We start from the raw sequence: 21,767 nt of genomic DNA, 5'->3' as shown, positions 1-21,767 counted from the left end.
CCATTCTTTGCCTTGCAACGGGTCTTCTCTGCTGAGAAGTGAGTTGCTTGTTCCTGATTCCAGCAACGTCCTCGCCTGCTCCTGCTCTCCCCTTGGCTCGTCTTCCTGGTTCCTGACTTCGGTACGTCCTCTGGTATTCCTGCTTTGCTGCCCATCTCAACTCCTGGTCCGTTGCCGGTTTCTGCTGTCTGCTCTGACTGCTGGTCCGTCTCCTCGTTTTGTATCGCTGCTTTCAGCCACGACTTCTGGACTTCTGATGGATCCTCTTCACCGCCGCCTACCTCGACTTGGACAGTTTTTCAGACTCCTTTTCACCAGGAGACCCCGCCTAAGTCCTGTGTGGTCTCCTGGCCCTGATCAGCCTCCCGGCTACGAGTCGCTGCAGGCCTTCCCTCAGCGAGTCTACTTCATCCTGTAGCTGGCCCAAGGCTTCACAGATTCAAAGTTTGCAAGGCCATGGACCCGGTGGACAATTTCAATCTGCAGGCCATACCTGGCCTGGCCCAGCGAATACAGCAGCAGCAACATTGCCTGGACATCCTGGTGGCCACCGTGGAGAGACTGGCTAATCGTCTGGATGCCACTCCACCGCCAGTACCGATTCCTCCCGCACCAGCAATAGCTCTTGGACCATCCGCCTCGCTTCATCTCCCGGCACCACCACGAAATGCGGGAGACCTGAAGTAGTGTCGAGGTTTTTTAAACCACTGTTTCATGAGATTCGCTTTGCAACCTACACAGTTCCCTTCTTACCAAGTCAAGACAACTTATATATTATCCCTCTTGGATGGACGAGCACTAGCTTGGGCCTCCCTACTATCTAACTTGCAGTTTTTCGTTCAAACCTTCAAGACAGTATTTGACAAATCAGGCCGGCAGTCCACTGCAGCTACCGAACTTTTGCATCTTCACCAAGGGAGCCATCCTCTTGTGGATTACGCTGTCGAATTCCGCACGCTTGCCACGGAACTAGGCTGGCGCGAGGACAGCTTGCAGAGCATCTTTTTAGAGGGTTTGTCTCCTCAAATCAAGGACGAGCTTGCCGTTAGGGATCTCCCTGAAGACTTGATATCTTGATAGATCTCGCTGGATGGATTGACCATCGGATACAACGAGCTCGAGAGGTCAAGCAGACTAGAAGACCAGTTGCCTTAGCTCCATCCTTCTCGTGTCCACGGCTTCCTTCCACTGAGACAGCAACTACTCATGGTGAAGAACCCATGCAGCTGGGCCGAAGTCCCTTAACACCTGAGGAGAGGAGGCGCCGCCGTTCCCTAGGCCTCTGCTTATACTGTGGAGGAAAGGGTCTCCTGTTGGCCCAATGCGGTGAAGAGCTGGAAAACGCCAGGGCCTAGGAGTCATCGGGGAGCTAACCCTAGGCTGCATCAATCCCGCTCCTCAATGTACTGTACCAGTTACTATCAAATACCCTGGGGGTTCTTCCTCCACTTTGGCTTTTGTCGACTCTGGAGCAGGAGGAAATTTCATTCTCGCTGACCTTGTTCGACAACTACAGCTTGCTGCCCTCTGCTTCGGATTTCTTCTATTCATGGAATTCCGGAAAGTATTTCTACCAGCACGATTCCCTTGACTCTCCGTACTGGAAATTTACCTGCTGAAGAGATTTCATTCCTAGTGCTAGAAAGAGCCACTCATCTTGGGTCTGCCCTGGTTTCAGAAGCACTCACCGGTCATCCAGTGGGATACCCTCCAAATAGCGCCCTGGAGCCCATACTGTTTTTCTTCATGTCTGGCTACAATTCTGTGACCCTGTGTTCCGCTTATCACTACACCTCTAACCATATCTGACCAATATATGGAATACATGGATGTCTTCTCTAAGGAAAAGGCCGAACTTCTTCCAGAACATCGGCCTTTTGATTGTGCCATAAATTTGCTGCCAGGCACCACGCCTCCCAAGGGGCATTATTATCCCTTATCTCTTCCGGAAATCCGAGTCATGTCTAGCTACATTCAAGAGAATTTGGACTGTGGCTTTATCCAACCTTCCACTTCACCAGCAGGAGCCGGTTTCTTTTTTGAGGCAATGCAAGAAGGTTCACTCAGACCGTGTATTGATTACTGGGGTCTCAACGCCATCACTCTACGTGACAGATACCCATTGCCACTTATCCCGGAACTCTTAGACCAGCTACAATGAGCCGAACTCTTCACCAAGCTTGATCTCCAGGGAGTGTACAACCTAGTGAGAATACGACCAGGAGATGAATGGGAAACCGCATTCAATACTCAAGACAGGCACTACAAGTACCTGGTTATGCCATTTGGCTTATGTAATGCTCCTGCGGTTTTTCAAAACCTAATGAACGAAGTATTACAAGATATGCTGCACACCTCCATCATAGTATACCTGGATGCCATATTGATATTTTCTAAGGACCTAGCCACACATCGCCTACACGTCCGGAGAGTCTTACAAAAACTTCGAGACAATCATCTCTTTGCCAAAATTAGAGAAATGCCAGTTTGAGCAGGAATCTCTGCCATTTCTTGGGTACATTGTGGCTTCCACATGGACCCTGAAAGTGGCAGGAATTAAGGATTGGTCTCAACCTGTTGGCGTTAAGGCTCTCCAACGTTTCATTGGGTTTGCCAACTTTTACAGACAGTAAATACCGCACTACTCTCTCCTCTGAAGGTGGCTCCACTCACAGCCCTCACCAAGAAGGGTGCGAATGCCAAGACTTGGCCTCTGGCAGCACAACATGCCTTTCAGGATCTTAAAGAAGCCTTTCTTTTAGACACTTGTCTATTCTACCCAGATCCACAGCCCCAGTTCATTGTAGAGGTTGACACATCCGATCTAGCCGTAGGGGCTGTTCTAAGTCAAATATCCAATAAAGGCAGATTACTACCGTGCTCCTATTTTTCTCAAACGTTCTCACCGGCTGAGAAGAATTATGGTAAAGGGGACAAAGAACTACTGGCCATTAAACTGGCATTTGAAGAATGGTGCCAGTGGCTGGAGGGGGCTCAACATACCATCGTCATCTACACGGATCACAAGAATCTGGAATTCTTGTGTCGGGCTCAACGCCTCAACCCAAGACAAGCCCGATGGTCCTTATTCTTCAGCCGGTTCAACTTTTCTCTTTGCTACCGACCAGCTTCTAAGAACGTCCGGGCAGATGCCCTGTCCCGTACCCCAGAGACAGATGACGCGCCTCATCCTCCTCAATACATCTTAGACTCAGCCAAAGTTCTCATTGCCGCTACGGATGTGGTTCCCATAGGTAAAACCGTGGTTCCTATCAGTCTATGAAAATAGGTTCTATAATGGGCTCATGATTTGCTGACTGCTGGACACCCTGGGAAGGCTCAGACCTTGGAACTATTAACCAGATACTACTGGTGGCCTCATGTCAAGAAGGACGTTCAAGCTGTATGTCAGTTCCTGCCCTACCTGTGCTAGGCAGAAACCCTTGCCTGGTCGCCCATGGGGTCTTCTACAACCACTACCCATTCCAACAGAGCCATGGACTCATCTTTCTACTGACTTTATAGTAGACCTACCATGATATGGGTTTCAGTTGACAGATTCTCCAAGATGGCTCACTTTGTGCCTCAACCCAAGTTGCCAACTGCACCTGAACTAGCACAACTTTTCACCCAACATATATTCCGTATACATGGTCTTCCGCTTCATATCGCCTCCAACCGAGGCTCACAGTTTACTGCCAAGTATTGGAAAGCACTCCGCAAGAAGTTCAAGGTCCAGTTGGACTTTACATCTGCCTTCCATCCGCAGGGCAATGGTCAAGCAGAACGTACTAATTGGACTTTGAAAGCCTTCCTCCGAGCCTTTGTAGGAGACAAAAGAATGACTAGGTGGCCTTGTTACCCTGGGCAGAATTCTCGTATAATCGCCACTGTCATTCAGCTACCGGCCTATCTCCTTTCCAGTTGGTTTACGGGCAACAACTCAAGCCTTCCTTACCCCTGCCTCTAACTGTACAGTCTCCAGCAGCGCAATTTATGGATCAACAGCTACGAGATCTTTGGGGATTCACTCAGTCTAAATTGCAACAGACAGCCGCTTCTGCAAAGAGACACACAGACAAACATTGCCGTCCTGCTCATGTATTTTCCCTGGAAGCAAAGTCTGGTTAAGAACCAAGAACATCCGGCTGCGAATTCCCTCCATACGCCTAGCGCCTAAGTACATTGGTCCGTTTGTTGTTACAGAGCGAGTGGGCACAGTTTCTTATCACTTACGCCTTCCGTCCACCGTAAGGATTCACGTGTTCCATGTGTCCTTACTTAAACCTCTGGTGGTCTTGTCAGTCTTCCATAACAAACCTCCTGAACCCGCCAAGCCTGTGGCAGAAGAAGAGACCATTTATCAAGTGCGAGATGTCCTTGACGTACACTTTCATCATAGGAGATGGGAGTATCTTCTCTCCTGGGAGGGTTGTGGTCCTGAGGAGAACACTTGGGAACCCGCCTCCAACAGTCTGGACAAGACTCTTCTCCACAGGTTCCATCTGGATCATCCTGCTAAGCCCAGACCCCCGAGGAGGGGGCGTAAGAGGGGGGTTACTGTTGCAGTTCCGGTCTGCGGAGGTCTGCAGCCTGTCCCTCTCCCTACCTTTGGGATGCTCCAACTGACCGCGGCGCCCTCAGTGCCCTTTTGGGCCTTCTCGGGGCCTTCCCACGGCACTCCCTCCACGTGGGAGACACAGACTCTCTCTGCTGCTGGCCCCGTCCCTTAGGCATGCACACGCACAGGGGCCTGGAATTTAAAGGGAAAAGCACGGGAAACTTAGCTCCGCCCCAGGGAATGACATCAGACACCTTCAGTTATTTAAAGCCAGCTGTGAGTTCCATTCTTTGCCTTGTAACTGGTCATCTCTGCTGAGAAGTGAGTTGCTTGTTCCTGATTCCTGCTCTGTTCCAGCTTGTTCCTAATTCCAGTTCCGTCCTTGGCTCGTCTTTCTGGCTCCTGTCTTCGGTACGTCCTCTGGTATTCCTGCTTCGCTGCCCGTCTCGACTCCTGGTCCGTCTCCGGTTTCTGCTGTCTGCCGCCTGCCCTGACCGCTGGTCCGTCTCCTCGTTTTGCATTGCTGCTGCCAGCCACGACTTCTGCTGGATCCTCTTCACTGCCGACTGCCTCGACTCGGACAGTTCTTCAGACTCCTCTTCACCAGGAGACCCCGCCTAAGTCCTGTATGGTCTCCTGCCTTGATCCGCCTCCCCGCTACGAATTGCTATGGGCCTTCCCTCAGCGAGTCTACTTCATCCTCTAGCCGGCTCAAGGGTCCACAGATTCAACACAACAGTAGCATGGAATAGACTTAGCTTTTGGGTACCTGCCAGGTTCTTATGGCCTGGATTGGCCAGTGTTGGAAACAGGATGCTGGGCTTGATGGACCCTTGGTCTGACCCAGTATGGCATGTTCTTAATACCCTTGCACCAGCCCTGCCTGCACTGGGTCCATAAGAAAAAACAGGATTCCATCAGGAGCTGTGCTACTTTGGGTTAGTGGCTCTCCCCAGTCTCGGCTAGAGCTTAATTTTCTCTTTTTATAAGCCCAGGAACAGTATGGGTCACTTTTGGTCCCACCTCCTCTCTTTGAATCGGTAGGCAAAGGAACCATAAAATCAGCAGACTGTGTAGCCTGCCATCAATGGGAATCCATTAGAGTGGTGGGAGGATTGCGGAGAATTGGAGGCAAGCTATAGACACAGGAAGGAAGGGGGCAAGCCAGGAAGAACCGTCTATGCAGTGCTGGGAAGGCTTCTGTTTGAAGTGGTTGCACTGAGCTCTGAGAGAAGCAGTTGGCTGTGGAACCAGAGAGTATCCTAAAGAAAGAGATTGAGTAAGGGAGGGTTGTGCTGCAGAATGGGGAAGAGCTGGCAGCAAGCAAGAACTTTACACCATGATGCAGCATTGCTGGACTGGGGGCCCTCACTGTATGAACACCCAAGCAGCAACACAACAGTTACATGTCTGTGTGTGTGTGTCAGAGAGAATGAAAGAAACCCCATACACACTTTGTCTTGAGAGTGTGTGTGTCCATCTCTCAGACACACCGCCACACTGTGTGGGTGTTGTGTCTGAGAGACAGTATGTGTCTTTGTGGGTGTCAGTGTGTATGCGCCAATAAAGTTTCTGCAATCTAAAAATCTGTTTGTGACTGAGCATGCATGTCTGACACTGGCTGGCAGTATCTTTCTTACAACTGGTTCAAGAGCCAGATCAGGAATCCAGGACATATCTCTATAAGAGATATAAGCAGATATGTAGGGGGCCCAACCAATTTACATGGATGGAATGGGGGCTGCAGCTGTGCTGATCCTTGGTGTAGAATGTGCTCAACTTCTTAGTTATTTAGGAAAGGTGAAGTTTAATTTAGAGATATTTTGGCTCAATTCTGCCAGATTCTTGGGTCAATTTGGCGTGCTTTTGTGAGCTGACGACATGTGCTGCAGGGAAGGTGCATGAGGATGTGATAAAATACAGTTTCACATAGAGCAGTTACACAGGAGGATGGCTGTTTCCACAGGGTGCAAATTAAGTCCACACTCAGCAGCAAATGCAGAACAGTGCTACAGGGAACTACTGCACAGAAACATACCACATTTGTTTTTAAGCTATGGGGGGGGAGGGGGGGGGGGGTTGATTCCTGGCAGTTCAGGCCTTTTTTGGGGAGGAGGGCCCTGGGTCTGGCTGTTGAAATTCTCCTGCCAATGCTGCAGCAGCCATCTTGAAACTGCAGGGCTGATGTTTTTGCTATGGGATGGTCCAGGGTCTGATCTAATTCCTATCCTGTGGATTCCACTTCCATAATCTGTGCTCAGTTTTCAGAGATATTGTTAAATGCCTTTAGCAGGCTGTCTTGAAGGTTCTGAGTTCAATCCCTAAGTCTGTTCCAGAATTTCTTCTGTACTTCTGGAAGTAGATCTAAATCAGGAGAGCACAGGGATGTGTTTTTCTTCGGTTGCTCCCTCGCTCTTATGTCCTCAAGTGATATCTTTGTCCTGCGTCTATGTTTTATTCGCAGGTAATGGGACAGAATTCACTCCTAGGGATTACTCTAGCAAAGCCATCCCATGTCATCTTCCAAAGGGCAAGCCACAGGTTTATGGGCTGGCTTCTCCAGTGCTTCCAGTTCCAGGTAGTCATCCTATAGCCTGGCTAATAGGGCACAAGTCCTGGGCTGGCGGGCTGACTAGTTCAAACTCCAGCAAATCGTTCTTTTTGATCTTGTGGTAGGGGATTAAAATAAGTCAGGAAAGTGGCTCCAAAGGCTAGTTTTATGGGGAGGGGGTGTCCCTCATCAAGCTGTACCTACTGGATCCATAGGTGAAAAAAAATTGTTTTCTAACAGTGGATACCTTGGTAGGTTTTATGTCTAAATGCACCACCATCTTGGTAGAAGATGGGACAGGTGTTAAGGATGCTCAGGACAGAAGAAAGCGAAAAACCTGACTAGAATATAGGGGAACCGAGAGAGACCCGCTTGTGAGAAAAATCTGAAAATGATTGGTGGAAAGTTTTCCAAAATTTTTTTTTTTTTTTTAAAAGCAAATAACATGAGTTCAGTAACCGAGAGGCAAAAGCTCCACGGAAAAAACCAGTGAAGAGGGACCCCACGTGGACACGTGAACAGTAGCATGCTGGACATGCTCAGTGTGCCAGTCAAGGTTTTCCCGTGCCACGCTCCATCCGATGTAGTGACTCATGTGTGAGGACTACCATCTTGCTTGTCCTAGGAAAATAGAGTTCATGTTTAAATAGGCCTTCAGGCTGTGAGCATAGTTTTTCAAATTTCTGCCTGTTGAATTGTGCATTCTTTTTATTTGTACTTTATTCATTTTCCAGTGACCAAACACTTTATTCTCTTTTTCTTTTTTAAAGATGACAGCTAAGGGGGTGGGGGAAGGGAGGAGGGAAAAAGAGGGGGCAATAAGGAAATTAAAAAATATTCTCAAAGTCCTACCATCCACGCTGGAATCCCCCATGGTCCTTTAACTGCTCAACCAAAGAAGAAAAGAATCTCTTTCACTGCAGGAGCCGTTGCAATTTGGGATAATTGGACATTGGATCATGCTTGACCAAGGGAGTATGAGCTTGACTTTCACCTCAGAAGCAGTCCCCTGCCAGAGACCAGCATCAGTCCACAGCATGGGATGTTCGCCTATGCTGGAAACAGAATACTGGCAGGCTGATGTCAGCACGGATGCATATAAGGAGTGACATATGAGCACCTGTTGATCTGTCTGCATCTGCTGGTTGTGTGACTGGATGACTGAGGTGGTCTGACTGGATGAAGAGGAACCAGGATTATTGGTTTCATGAAGTATATTGATATGCGTCAATGCTTTAGTTTTATTGAGAGGAAGAAATGGAGTGCTGGAAGGCTGGGTATTTTTATAATTATTTCATAATACATGTTGTGAACCACCTTACATGGACTATAGTTGAAGAAAAGCAGAATATAAATGCTTTATTAAAAACTTTATAAAAAACACTTTTCTTAAATGCACATCAACCTACTTATCCAGGTGAGATGTGATTGTATTCAGACCAGACCCTATGGGACAAGATTTAGATCCTTTCTAGATAGAACATAAGTGGAATCCATCATGGCCTGTTCATCCTTTCCAAGCTGTGCTAAAAGTCACCAAACATACCTGAAAGTATTAGAACAAAGTGCAGTCTCATCGTAACTGGCCAATGCACTAGCAGCCTGGTTTCCACTCATCATATCCTCAAGAGATGCCTGCTGGATCACATCAAAGCTGATTCCCATGCTGGATGCACCCTCCATGTCATTGATGTGATGGGACTGCAGGATGGTGTTCACTGCCAGGCTCTGAATATCCAACTCCACACACACTGATAACAGAAAAAAATCCATCTGCTCATTACCCAGAAAAACCCCTCACCAAGAATTTAACCCTAACCTTGACTCTACTATGTACAGAGAACCTGGCCCTCTCATTCCCCAAGTTCTGCCATCTTCCCCTATTATCTTGGGAGTATGCCCCCTCCCTTTACCTGTGGAATAGCAGCCAGAGTTGTTGATTTCGACTGAAGCTTTGTCAGCAAACTCCATCACTAGGCGGTTATCGTCTGCCTCTTTGCCACCAAGATCCGGTCGGGAGGTTGGCGATTGCCAGAGCAAGTGGTTATGTCGACGGAGGTGACGTGAAAAAAAAAGGTCGGAGCCAAAAGTGGAGATATCATCTGGAAGATTCCCGACAGGGATGTGATAATACCTTGTAACAACGGAAATTCCCATCAAAATGTGGAATGTTATCACCATGAATACAATGTTCTTATCAACTACCAGTGCCCTGGACCAAAGCAGGACTGCATAAATAATACTAAGACAGCAGAGGAAAGAATGTCTTCAGTAACAGCTGTACAACTTTGAGTTATGCTATACTGGAGACTTAGGTGAGATGACATAGCAACACTTGTAGTAGCTTCTGGGAGAAGATTAAAAAGTCTTAACAGAATGTCTGCATAACATATTGGGGATAGAATGGAGAAACCATTGTAAACAAGGCATTAAGCATTAAGAGAAATACCCCTAAACAATTTCAGTTTTAAGTATCAGCAATTTCATGTCTTCGAAGCTTTTAATTCCGTACTGTAGTGTCAAAGCATAGCAGGTACTAGAGCACCTTAGCTTCGTATTCTGGAATGAATTGATCCTTGTTACAGTGTCTGACATTTTCTCTGTGGGAGACATTACTATGAGCTCCATTTTATGACTGGGAAGCATTGTGTCTACTCCAATGAATCTTGCTCACCTGCCCATCTCAAAGGCCTGCGACAAGCAGCTGTCCAGGTTCAAATAGTGTCGGATCATCCGACGGGCACCATGCCGCTGCCAGTCTAGAACACTATAGCTGATATCATCCGTCACATGAACAGGAACCAAAGGAAACTCTTCAAAGACAGGCATCCCATTGGCCAGTCGCTTCAGGTCCCAGTTGGACTGTAGAGCGATGAGTGTTGGCCCTCGGCGTTCATCCTAGGCATAAGGTGGTAGAATGAAGGAAGACAGCCAAAACGTAATTACCAGAGGCACAACACTTTTCCACTTCAGGGCATTCCAGGACTCTTGAAAAAAGGAAAATTTGTTCTTACCTGCTAATTTTTGTTCCTGGAATACCACAGATTGGTCCAGACTCCTAGGTTTTACCTCTGCCAGCAGATGGAGGCAGAAAAAAAGCTTTACTGATACTGCTACTTAACCTAGTCTGCCAGCTGGAGCCCCTAATTATGACCTGTACCTAAGCCAAGATTAGATTTATAAACAATAAAGCAAAGTTGCTGACCTATAACAAGTGTTCTCCTAGGACAGCAGGATGTTAGTCCTCAAACATGGCTGACATCATCAGATGGAGCCGAGCACGGAAAGCTTTTGTCAAAGTTTCTAGATACTTTGACATACATACTGAGCATGCCCAGCATGCCACCATCCACGTGGGGTCCCTCTTCAGTCTTTTAATATAGAATACGCAAAAAAATAAAACAAAGAAACCTGACTCCGCAGAGTGGCAGGCGGGTTTTGTGAGAAATAACATCCTGCTGTCCTAGAACACCTGTTACAGGTAAGCAACTCTGCTTTCTCCTAGGAAAAGCAGGATGGTAGTCCTCACACATAGGTGAATACGTAGCTGCAGGTTACTCCCAAACCTAAGAAAGCCAGCACTTAAAAGGTGCCATCGTGCACAACCAGTGCTGCTATAACAGTAGGAGACAGCCTGAACCCGAACAAAGGACCCGAAGCAGGAAGAGTTGAATTTTATGGCTGAAAAAGATTATGAAGGACCGACTGACTGAAATTACTGTCACATCGCCCATCTTTGTCCAAATGGTAATGAGCGGCGAAGGTGTGGAGGGAACGCCAGGTCGCCACCCTACAGATCTCGTGTATGGGTATTGCATGCAAGTGAGCCACTGAAATTGACATGGTTCGTACAAAATGAGCCTTGACATGGCTCTCAAGCTGGAATCTCGCTTGTGCGTAGCAGAATGAAATGTTTTCTGCTAGCCAGTTGGATAGGGTCTGTTTGGACACCGACTCCCAACCTGTTCTTGTGAAAGGAGACAAAAGGTTGCGTGGACTGGCGGTGAGTTGCTGTCCGGTCCAGGTAAAAGGCCAGGGCCCTTTTACAATCTAGATTGTGCAGGACACGCTCACCTTGGTGAGAGTGTAGCCTTGGAAAAAAGGTGAGCAGTATAATAGACTGATTCAGATGGAACTCTGTGACCACCTTCTATAGGAGCTTTGGATGCGTACACAAACCCACCTTATGAAAAAAATGTTGTATAAGGTGGTTATGATACCAAAGCCTGAAGTTCGCTGACCCTGTGTGCTGAGGTGACTGCCACTAGGAAGATGACCTTTCAGGATAGGTACTTCAGGTCACAAGATCTCAGGGGCTTGAACGGTGCCCTCATGAGATGGGTCAACACCACATTGAGGTTCCAGGATATTGCTGGGGGCAGTATAGGTGGCTTGAGCTGAAGTAAACCTTGCATGAAATAAGAACATAAGAACATAAGAAAATGCCATACTGGGTCAGACCAAGGGTCCATCAAGCCCAGCATCCTGTTTCCAACAGTGGCCAATCCAGGCCATAAGAACCTGGCAAGTACCCAAAAACTAAGTCTATTCCATGTTACTGTTGCTAGTAATAGCGGTGGTTATTATCTAAGTGAACTTAATAGCAGGTAATGGACTTCTCCTCCAAGAACTTATCCAATCCTTTTTTAAACACAGCTATACTAAAGGGCAACAGGCACAACAACTGGTGTACTGTTGGGAAAAATGAGGCAGCCTGAAAATCACAGCAGATTGGATGTGGAAGTTGGGATTATACTGGAAATAAGTTCTTCAAGACGGATTGTCCAAAGGCAGAGTCTTGACGTTCTTCCTTGTCCAGGCAGTAATGTGCTGCAAATGTGTGAAGAGAGCTCCATTTGCAGCTTTACAGATCTCAGCAATCGGTACTGAACGATAGTTTGCTACTGAGGTTGCCATGGTTCTCACTGAGTGCGCCTTCACTTGTCCCTGAAGGGGAAGACCTGCTTTGTCACAGCAGAATTCGATAGTCTGCTAGCCAGTTCGAGAAAGTTTGTTTGCCCACTGCAAGTCCCGGTTTGTTTTTATCGAATGAAACAAAGAGTTGGGTGGATTTCCTATGGACTGCAGTGCGGTCTAGGTAAAATGCAAGTGCATGTTTACAGTCCAAGGTGTGTAAAACCCTCTTGCCTTGGTGAGAGAGTGAGGCCTTGGGAAAAATGTGAGCAAGACTATAGACTGATTCAAGTGAAAGTCAGTAACCACCTTGAGAAGGAATTTAGGGTGAGTACGGAGGACAACTCGGTCATGTAGGAACCTTGTATAGGGTGAGCATGTGACAAGTGCTTGTAACTCACTAACCCTTTGAGCAGATGTAATGGCTACTAGGAAGAGAACTTTCCATGTAAGAAATTTAACACTGCAGGAGTGCAAAGGCTCAAACAGGGCGCGCATGAGCCTTGTAAGTACTACATTCAGGACCCATTCAAGGACTGGGGGCCATATTTTGGGCTTAAGTTGTAATAGGACCCACATAAACTTACTCACAAGGGGTTGTGCTGTTACCGGGGCATCCCCAACTCCTTTGTGGTACGCTGAGATGGCACTCAGGTGTACCCTCACTGAAGAAGTCTGGAGACCAGAGTCTGAAAGGTGCCAGAGATAGTCTAATAGAGATGGAGTGGGGCAGGAAAAAGGGTTGATACCTTTTTGCGTACATCATATGGTAAATCTATTCCACTTATAACTATAGGATTTTCGTGTGGAAGGCTTTCATAAGGCTACAAGCACTTGAGAGACATCAGTTGAAAGGTTGAGCGGTTGCAGGATCAACTTTCATCATCCAGGCTGTGAGGGATTGGGTCTGAAGGTTTGGAATGCGTAACATGCTTGGTTCTGAGTTATGAGAGTGGGTGCTGTGCCCAGGCGAATGAGTTCTCTGATAGAGAGGTCGAGAAGCATGGGAAATCACACTTGTTGAGGCCAGTACGAGGCTATGAGTATCTTTGACCCCTTTGCCCTGTTGCAGCTTCACGAGAATTTTGGCTAACAGCGGTATCGCTTGATACGCATATAGGAGGCCTGTGTTCCAGGGGCGAGCGAAGACGTCCATGGTTAACTTGTTTTGTTGCCTGTGCAAGGAGCAGAATCTGTCCACTTTGTGATTCAGTTCGAATGCAAAGAGGTCTATTGTTGGTTGACCCCAGCGTTGGAAGATTCTGGTTGTTACCACAGGATCCAGAAAACACTCGTCGGGATGGAACTGTCGACTGAGACGATCTGCTCCTACATTCTGTATGCCTGCCAGATAAGTGGCCCGGAGATACATGGAGTGTGCAAGGGTCCAGGCCCAGATCTGCGTGGCTTCTTGGCAGAAGAGATAAGAGCCTGTGCCGCCCTGCTTGTTTAAGTACCACATTGCAACTGTTTTGTCTGTTGGTATGAGTACAGTCTTGTGTGAAAGGCAGTCCTTGAATGCATATAGAACATAACGTATAGCTCTAAGCTCTAGGAAGTTGATCTGAAACATTGCTTCGAGCTGTGTCCAAGTACCTTGAGTTTGAAGATTGTTCACATGAGCTCCCCAACCCAAGTTGGATGCGTCTGTGGTTAAAGTTACTTGCGGAACTGCTTGCTGAAAGGGTAGACCTGTTAGCAAGTTGGTCTTGTTTGTCCACCAGAGAAGTGATAAACGTAGCTGATGGGTTACTTGAAACTGGGATGAAAGCAGTTGAGTGGCTTGGAGCCACTGAGATTTAAAAGTCCATTGAGTTATTCTCATGGCCAGCCTGGCCATAGAAGTGGCGTGGACTGTGGAAGCCAAGTGGCCCAGCAACATTAGGAATTGATGGGCTGAGGCTGTTTTCTTTGTACGCAGAGATGTAGCTAGCTCAGAGAGTGTCTCTGTACGGTCGTTGGGTAGGAAGGCCTTTGCGATTGTGGTGTCTAGATCTGCTCCGATGAAAGTAAGGAGGTGAGATGGAGTCAGAAGGGATTTTTGGTAGTTTTTGAGAAATCCCAAACGAGTGTAGCAGATTGATAGTGAGCTTGAGAGCGACGAGAGCTCCTTGCTTGGAATGGCTTTTGATCAACCAATCGTCCAGGTAAGGAAATACATGTATGCTGTTCTTGCAGAGATGGGCAGCAGCCACTGCTAGGCACTTTGTAAATACACGGGGTGCCGAGGCAAGTCCAAAAAGCAGAACCCGGTACTGAAAATGTCCCACTATAAAATGCAGGCATTTCTCTGAAGATCCAGAGAACAGAGCCAATCTCTTTTTTGCAGAAGGGGGAAGCATGGTGCTTAAGGACACCATCCTGAATTTTTCTTTTTGTAGAAATTTGTTGAGATTGCGGAGGTCTAGGATGGGGTGAAGGCCGCTTGATTTCTTTGGAATGTGAACGTAGCGGGAGTAGAATCCTCTGCCCTGCTGTGCCCGGGGAACGGCTTCCACAACCCTGGTGCTCAGAACGGTGGATAATTCTGACTCCACAGAGGATTGGGTGGTGAATCCAGGGGAAACCTGAGGAAGTTTAGATGGTATCCCTGGGTTATGATGGATATAACCCATTGGTCTGAGGTGATGCTGAGCCAGTTGGTTATGAAGTAGGGAATTTGACCTCTTACTGGCAAGTCTGGTTTTGGATTTGTGGAGTGGCTGCTGTTCTCTGGATAGATTTCAAAATCCAGAGGCTTGGCAGGTTTGAAGGGCTGGTTGATGCCTGGATGGCTTGGGCTGTCATGCCCTCTCTGAGGTGGTTTGGTTGGTCTTTCGCAAGATATAGGTAGATAATACCTGAGTGAGCGATAAAATGGTCTCCTGGGTGTCCCTTCTCGTGGTTCTTCTTGCAGAGGAGGGAGCCTCTGTAGTAACCGTGGACAGCTGACGCAGGGTCTCGTGATGGTCTTTCAGTTGAGCCACTGCATCCTGTATCTTGTCACCGAACAGATTTTCTCCAGTAAAAGGCAGGTCAGCAAGTTTGTCTTGGACTTCAATTTGTAAATCTGATGCTTTAAGCCAAGCTCACCTTCTGGTGCTGATTCCTGTCGCTGATAAGCGAGAAGCAGTCCCAAAGGAATCGTAAGCAGCCCTGACTTCATGCTTTCCCACCTCAAGGCCTTTTTGTAGTATGGCGTTGAGGTTATCTTGATGCTGTTGGGGAAGAATATCAGCTATTCCCTGAACTTGCTGCCAGAGATTCCTCTGATATTGTGTCATGTAAAGTTGATATGCAGCCATGTGTGACACTAGCATAGACCCCTGAAAGATTTTCCAACCTAAGATGTCCAGGAATCTTTAGTCTTTCCAGGGGAAGATGAGGAGTGAGGGCACAGTCTCCTGGCCTTTTTCTGTGCGGATTGAACTACCACTGATTGATGGGGTAGTTGTGGCTTTTGGAATTCTGGAGTATGTTGGACAAGATACATTGCATCTGTCTTCCTATTCACTGGTGGGAGAGTGCAGGGATGCTCCCATAGATGATGTTGGAAGTCCAAGAGTACTTCATGGACGGGAATAGCCATAATTTCTTTGGGAGCATCTACAAATTGGAGGACTTCCAAAGTTTTATGATGTGTGTCTTCTTCTGTGACCAGATCAAAGGGGATTGTCTCTGACATTTCCTTTATAAAATTTGCAAAGGAGAAGTCTTCTGGAGGTGACCATCTCCTTTCTTCCGGAGATTCAGATAGTACGTCCTCCTTAGAACGGTCAGTGCCAACGTCCTCCCATGGGTCATACGGGGTTCTGGCTGAGACCCCGAGGGAGGGAAAAAGGCTGGTACTGTAGGACATGTTGGCATCGACAGATCCCTCGATGGCTTCGATGGAGAAAGTGGTGGCACTGATGAAGGTTTCGGCGGCATCAACGGTATAAAGGAGAAATCGTGGGCGTCTTGTTCCGAGAGCCCCGATGGACTAGGCATCGGTTCAGGCATCGGTGGACACGGTGCTGGAAGAGGACTGAGTCCGTGCCTTCATCTTCCGAGGACCCAGGGTGGGTATCGGGGGTGTCAGAGACTCAATAGGTTGTTTTGGCATCGATGGCCCAGGCTGGGTAGGAAGGGCACCGATGAGTGTGTCGAGGCGGTCGAGCAGCGGTGTAAATATCGATGGCTCCGGTGTCTGTGCCGGTATTGGGGCTGGCATCGATGGAGGTTGTAGGTTCCGGAGGGCATCCAGGACCGCCTGTCTGACCAGTATGTCCAACTCCTCCCTGGAGGCTGGTATTGGTACACAGCTGCAGGGGGAGGCAGGCTAGGCTCAACTGGCACGTCCACAGGTGTCTGTCGGGGCTCAGTACCCGGCACCGATATCGGTGGGGATCACCTCGATATCTCGGGTGGAGAGGAGGTTGGAGGCTCCTCTACCCGTGTCCTCTTCGCAGTCGGCTCAATAGCCATAGAGGCTGATGTGGTGTCGATGCTGGCACTGGGAGTGGAATCGCATTGGTGCCGGTGACTATGTTTCCCTCTGTGCTCGGTCCGGTCTTTCTCCAGCATCGAGGAAGAATAGGAAAATTAGTCCTTACCTGTTCATTTTCATTCCTGTAGTACCAAGGATCAGTCCAGACCGTGGGTTGAGTCTCCTGTCCAGCAGATGGAGACAGACCAAAACTGAAAGGGTATCCTATATCAGGACAGAGCCTACCCTGCAGCCCTTCAGTATAACCATTGTCAAAGCAGAAAACAACAAAACGTGAATAGGATTAAGCAAGTAACCAAAAAGCTCAATTGAGCAACTCAATAACCTTGTAAGGAATTTTGTAGAATAATCTCTCTTGCATATACTTGGTTCTCCACAACCAATGCTTCCGGTGTATTCATTCGGTGTGCAAAAGGAAATAAAGTAGCGACTTCTGAGAATCTGCAAATGACAAGCTTCGAGTGGACAGTATGAAAAGTGAAACAGGGAAGGGCGTCTGGACTGATCCGTGGTACTACAGGAACGAAAATTAACAGGTAAGGACTAATTTTCCTTTCCCTGTACGTACCCGGATCAGTCCAGACCGTGGGATCTACCAAAGCTTCTCTAAACTGGGTGGGACTGAGACAGTCCAGCTCGAAGCACTTGCTGACCAAAGGAACCAAGAACCGGTGCTTGCACATCCAGTCGGTAGTGACGAGCAAAAGTATGCAGGGACATCCACGTGGCGGCCATGCAAATTTCTTGCAGAGAAACCGATTGGCTTTCCGCCCAGGAAGTAGCCTGAGGATGCAAAGAATGAGCCTTTAGGCCCTCAGGGACCGGCCTACCTTGACAAAGATAGGCCGAAGAAATCGCCTCCTTCAACCACCGAGCGATAGTCTTAGAAGCCTGTTTGCCCCAATTGGGACCACTCCAGAGGACAAAAAGATGATCAGAGACCCAAAAATCATTGGTAACCTGCAGATAGCGAAGGAGAACACGTTTGATGTTGAGTCTGCGAAGATCGCCCCCAGCTGTTCCCGCAATCTCCTCTGGGGAAAAAGCTGGAAGCTCCACAGACTGGTTGACATGAAAGGCGGAAACAACCTTGGGCAGAAAACAAGGTACCATCTTGAGCAAGACTCCTGAATCGGAAAAACGCAAAAAAGGTTCTCGACAGGACAAAGCTTGGATCTCTGAAACCCGCCGAGCAGAAGAGATAGAGACGAGAAAGACCGTCTTGAGTGTGAGGTCCTTTATCGTAGCCCGCCGGAGAGGTTCGAATGGAGCCACACAGAGCCCGAAGGACGAGATTAAGGCTCCACGACGGACAAGACGAGCGAGTCGGTGGTCGCAGGTGTTTTGCTCCCTTCAAGAACCGAACCACGTCTGGGTGGCCTGTTAAGGGATGACCTTCCACCCGTCCGAGGAGAGAGCCGAGAGCGGAAACTTGCACGCATAGGGAACTGAAAGAGAGACCCTTGGAGAGGCCCTTCTGTAGAAACGAAAGAACCAATGAAACCGGAGCGGAGCACGCCGAGACCTCCGACTCCGTACAAACAGTCTCAAAGACTTTCCAGACGCGCACATAAGCAAGAGAAGTCGATTGCTTCCGAGCTCGTAGCAAAGTGGAGATAACCTCCTCCTTATAGCCCTTGCGCCTTAGGCGTCTCCGTTGCCTTGGCATTGCATAAGGTCGCCATCAGGTCTAGGTGAGGGGGACCCCACCTGTCGACAATGAGGTCCATGGCTTCTTCGGAGAGTTCCCACTCTCCCAGATCAAGAGACTAGTGACTGAGGAAATCGGCCTGTACATTCTCCTTGCCCGCTATGTGGGAGGTCGCCAGGCAATCCAGATGGCGTTCCGTCCAGTTGAAGAGACGGCTGGCTTCCAGAACCACCAAGACGACTGCGAGTGCCTCCTTGCCTGTTGATATATGCCACGGTGGTGGAATTGTCGGACAGAACCCTCACCGCTTTGCCACAGATCAGGGGCAGAAAATTCTGTAGGGCCAGACGCACTGCCCGGGCCTCCAACCGATTGATGTGCCAACGAGACTGGACCGGAGACCAGATCCCCTGCGTGGACTGGGACTGAGACTGCGCCCCAGCCCGAGAGACTGGCATCCGTGGTTACTATCGTCCACTGAGGAGTCTGAAGCGGCATTCCCCGGAGAAGATGAGGAAGTGAAAACCACCACTGCAAGGCGGCGACGGTAGAGGCCGAAAGCGGAAGCACTGCTTGAAACTGTTCCGACACCGGCTGCCAACGGGATAGCAAAGCTCTCTGTAACAGTCGCACATGAGCAAAAGCCCAGGGGACTAGGTCGATGGTGGAGGCCATCGAGCCCAAGACCTGTAAGTAGTCTCAGGCCGTCGGGAGAGGCAGCGAGAGCAGATTCCGTACCTGATCGATCACCTTGAGAGCCCGCGCGCGAGGTAGAAACACCTTGCCGATCTGAGTATTGAGGTGGGCCCCCAGGAACTCTAACACCTGTGAAGGCCGAAGACTGCTTTTGGGAAAATTCACTATCCATCCGAGAGATGTGAGGAGAGCTAGAACCCAATCCACTGCCTGCCTGCAAAGACTCTCCAACTTGGCTCTCACAAGCCAATCGTCCAGATAGGGATGGACTAGAATTCCTTGGCGGCGGAGGGCAGCCGCCACCACCACGACCTTGGTGAAGGTACGCGGCGTGGTAATGAGACCGAAGGGTAGTGCCCGAAACTGAAAATCCTGGTTGAGGATGTGAAAGCGAAGATACTTCTGGTAATCGCGGTGAATCAGAATGTGGAGATAGGCCTCTGTCAGGTCGAGAGAGGTGAGGAACTCTCCGGGATGAACTGCAGCGATAACTGCACTCAAGGTTTCCATGCAAAAATGCGGGATCTTGAGGGCCTTGTTGACCCTCTTTAGGTCTAGAATCGGTCGAAAAGCCCCGTCCTTCTTGGGTACCACGAAGTAAATAGAATACTGGCCGGCGCCAAGCTCCTCCCCCGGGACCAGAACGATAGCGCCCAGACTCAAAAGCCTAGTGAGGGTTTGGTCCACCGCCTCCCGCTTGAGACGGAACTCATGGAGAGAATACAAAGTCTAAAGTGTAATCGTCTCGGACAATGTCGAGGACCCACTGGTCCAACGTGATCTTGACCCACTCCTCGAAGAACTGGGAGAGATGACCTCCCAGAAGAGGGACTGAGAAATGGATCAACCAAACTTCATTGTGATGAGGGTTTTGGGGTGGCGCACTGAGACGGTCCTCACGGAAGGACCGGCGCCCACGAAAGGGCTGAGACCAAGATTGAGACCGGGAGGAATAACCTCTGGAGGAGCCACCTCGTCCGCGGGGTGTATATCTCTGCTGACCCCAGAAGCAAGGACGGGAGGGTGCAAAGGATAGAGATTGTTTCGGACAGTCCTCCGGTAGCTTATGAACCTTGTTTTCCCCCAAGGAATTAATAAGCTGCTCAAGGTCCTCTCCAAAAAGCAACTTACCTTTGAAGGGCAACGTGCCCAGCCTTGCCTTGGAGGACAGATCGGCAGACCAATTGCGCAGCCAGAGGAGCCTTCTAGCAGAGACCGCCGATACCATCGCCTTTGCCTGGACGTGGAGGTCGTCGTAGAGTGCATCAGCCCCATGTGCTATGACGCCTTCCAAACGTTCAGCCTGCTCCGCCTCTGCAGACGGGAGGTCCTGGGTGCCAAGTAATTGTTGAACCCACCTGAGACCTGCCCGCTGCATGAGACTGCTGCAGATAGTTGCCCGGACCCCCAGGGCTAGGACCTCAAAGATACGCTTCAGATGGGCTTCGAGCTTACGATCCTGTCCGTCCTTCAGAGCCATTGCTCCCACCATAGGGATAGTGGTGTGCTTGGTGACAGCCGAAACTGAAGAATCAATGGTGGGAATCTTCAGCATGTCCAAGCATTCCTCTGGGAGGAGATAGAGCTTGTCCATAGCCCGCCCCACCCGGAGCCCCGCTTCGGGAGCCTCCCATGCCCGTAGTAGCAGCAACTTATGCATGGGGTGAAAGGGAAAAGCGCTTGCTGCAGCCCTGAGTCCCACCAGGAACGGGTCCATATCCTTGGGTAAAGAGGCTGTAAGCATGTCCGCAGGAGGCCCCCTGCAGTCCCAGCTCCTGAAGGACAAAGGGGATGAGGGGCTCCAACTCCTTCCTTTGAAACATGCGGAGGATCCTGGGATCAGCCCCTTCCAGGGGCGGGAGTGCGCGCGCCAAATCCGTAGTGGGATCCAGAAGAACTGGGGGCACTGGGGGATCAGGAATAGGGGCCACCCCCGGGACCACCCGCACCCTAACAAACCCCTGGGGCTCCAGGACAGGGAGAACGGGCAGCGGGGTTGGACGCGGAAATTTCGGCAAGAGGGGGCCTGGGGAAGGCTGGTCCTCCTCCTCCTGCAAGCTGGCCAAATAAGATTTATGCAGGAGGAGAACAAAATCTGAGGGAAAACGGGTCCTGGATTTGCCGGGGGGGGGGGGGGGGGGGGTCAGGGACCTCATCCTGGGGCAGCTCGGGGCTCAAATCAGGGGGGAAACTCCTGGAAATTCTGCTCCTCAGCCCCTGGCAGCTCCAAATCGGGAGCTGCCAAATCCCCAAGATGGCCACCATAGCCCCTCACGCGATAGGCACAACAAGGGCTCCCCAGAAGCTAGGCAGGTGCTTGGCCGCGGCATCCCCACCAAAGAGGAGCCGCGAGCTGAAGAAAAAAAAACAGCTGACAGCTAAAAATAACCCCCTAAATGCTCTGCCGGCAGGAGAGGAGGCAGGGGAGAGAACCCTGCACGCTCCTCTGTGTCTGGCTGCCGGCTAGGTCTAAGTAGAAAAGAACTGTTTTTATTTATTCCCCTTTTTTTTTTTTAATGTAATTGGAAAAATCCTAAAACAATCCCAAAGGAAATTACTACTTGCTTGATCCCAAAAGAAAGAAAAGGAAAGGCTGACTAGCCCAAATCAGGAGACCGCAGGGTGAGCTGATCCATCTGCTGGAGACAGACAAATACTGAAGGGCTGCAGGGTAGGCTCTTCCTGATATAGGATATCCTTTCAGTTTTGGTCTGTCTCCATCTGCTGGACAGGAGGCTCAACCCACGGTCTGGACTGATCCGGGTATGTACAGGGAAATGCCAATGCCTTAGATGGTGTCGGTGAAGGATGGTCGCCACTGCCCTGGTGCTCCCAGCGAGGTTTGTAGATGGAGTTTTTTGATGTTCCTGCCGGTGACAAGTGGGTGGATGTTGATGGAGTTATCTTGATTTTTAAAAGGGACTCC

At 49.4% G+C, this 21,767-nt stretch overlaps 1 protein-coding gene across 4 annotated transcripts in view; it reads right to left on the bottom strand.

The window, feature by feature from the left end:
- Nucleotides 1–21,767, bottom strand: part of POLE (DNA polymerase epsilon, catalytic subunit) — a 379,412-nt gene that overhangs the window by 67,703 nt on the left and 289,942 nt on the right. For all 4 annotated transcript variants that reach the window (XM_029570995.1, XM_029570997.1, XM_029570993.1 and 1 more), the window contains exons 37-39: nt 9,787–10,010; nt 9,026–9,246; nt 8,659–8,863 (exon numbers count right to left, since the gene is read on the bottom strand). In XM_029570995.1, coding sequence (XP_029426855.1) covers nt 8,659–8,863; nt 9,026–9,246; nt 9,787–10,010 — 650 coding nt within the window. The remainder of the gene's footprint in view (nt 1–8,658; nt 8,864–9,025; nt 9,247–9,786; nt 10,011–21,767) is intronic.

This window comes from Rhinatrema bivittatum, chromosome 11 (genome assembly GCF_901001135.1).
Source record: "Rhinatrema bivittatum chromosome 11, aRhiBiv1.1, whole genome shotgun sequence".
In the NCBI taxonomy this organism is placed as follows: Eukaryota; Metazoa; Chordata; class Amphibia; order Gymnophiona; family Rhinatrematidae; genus Rhinatrema; species Rhinatrema bivittatum.
This window is presented reverse-complemented; position numbering and strand designations above follow the sequence as displayed.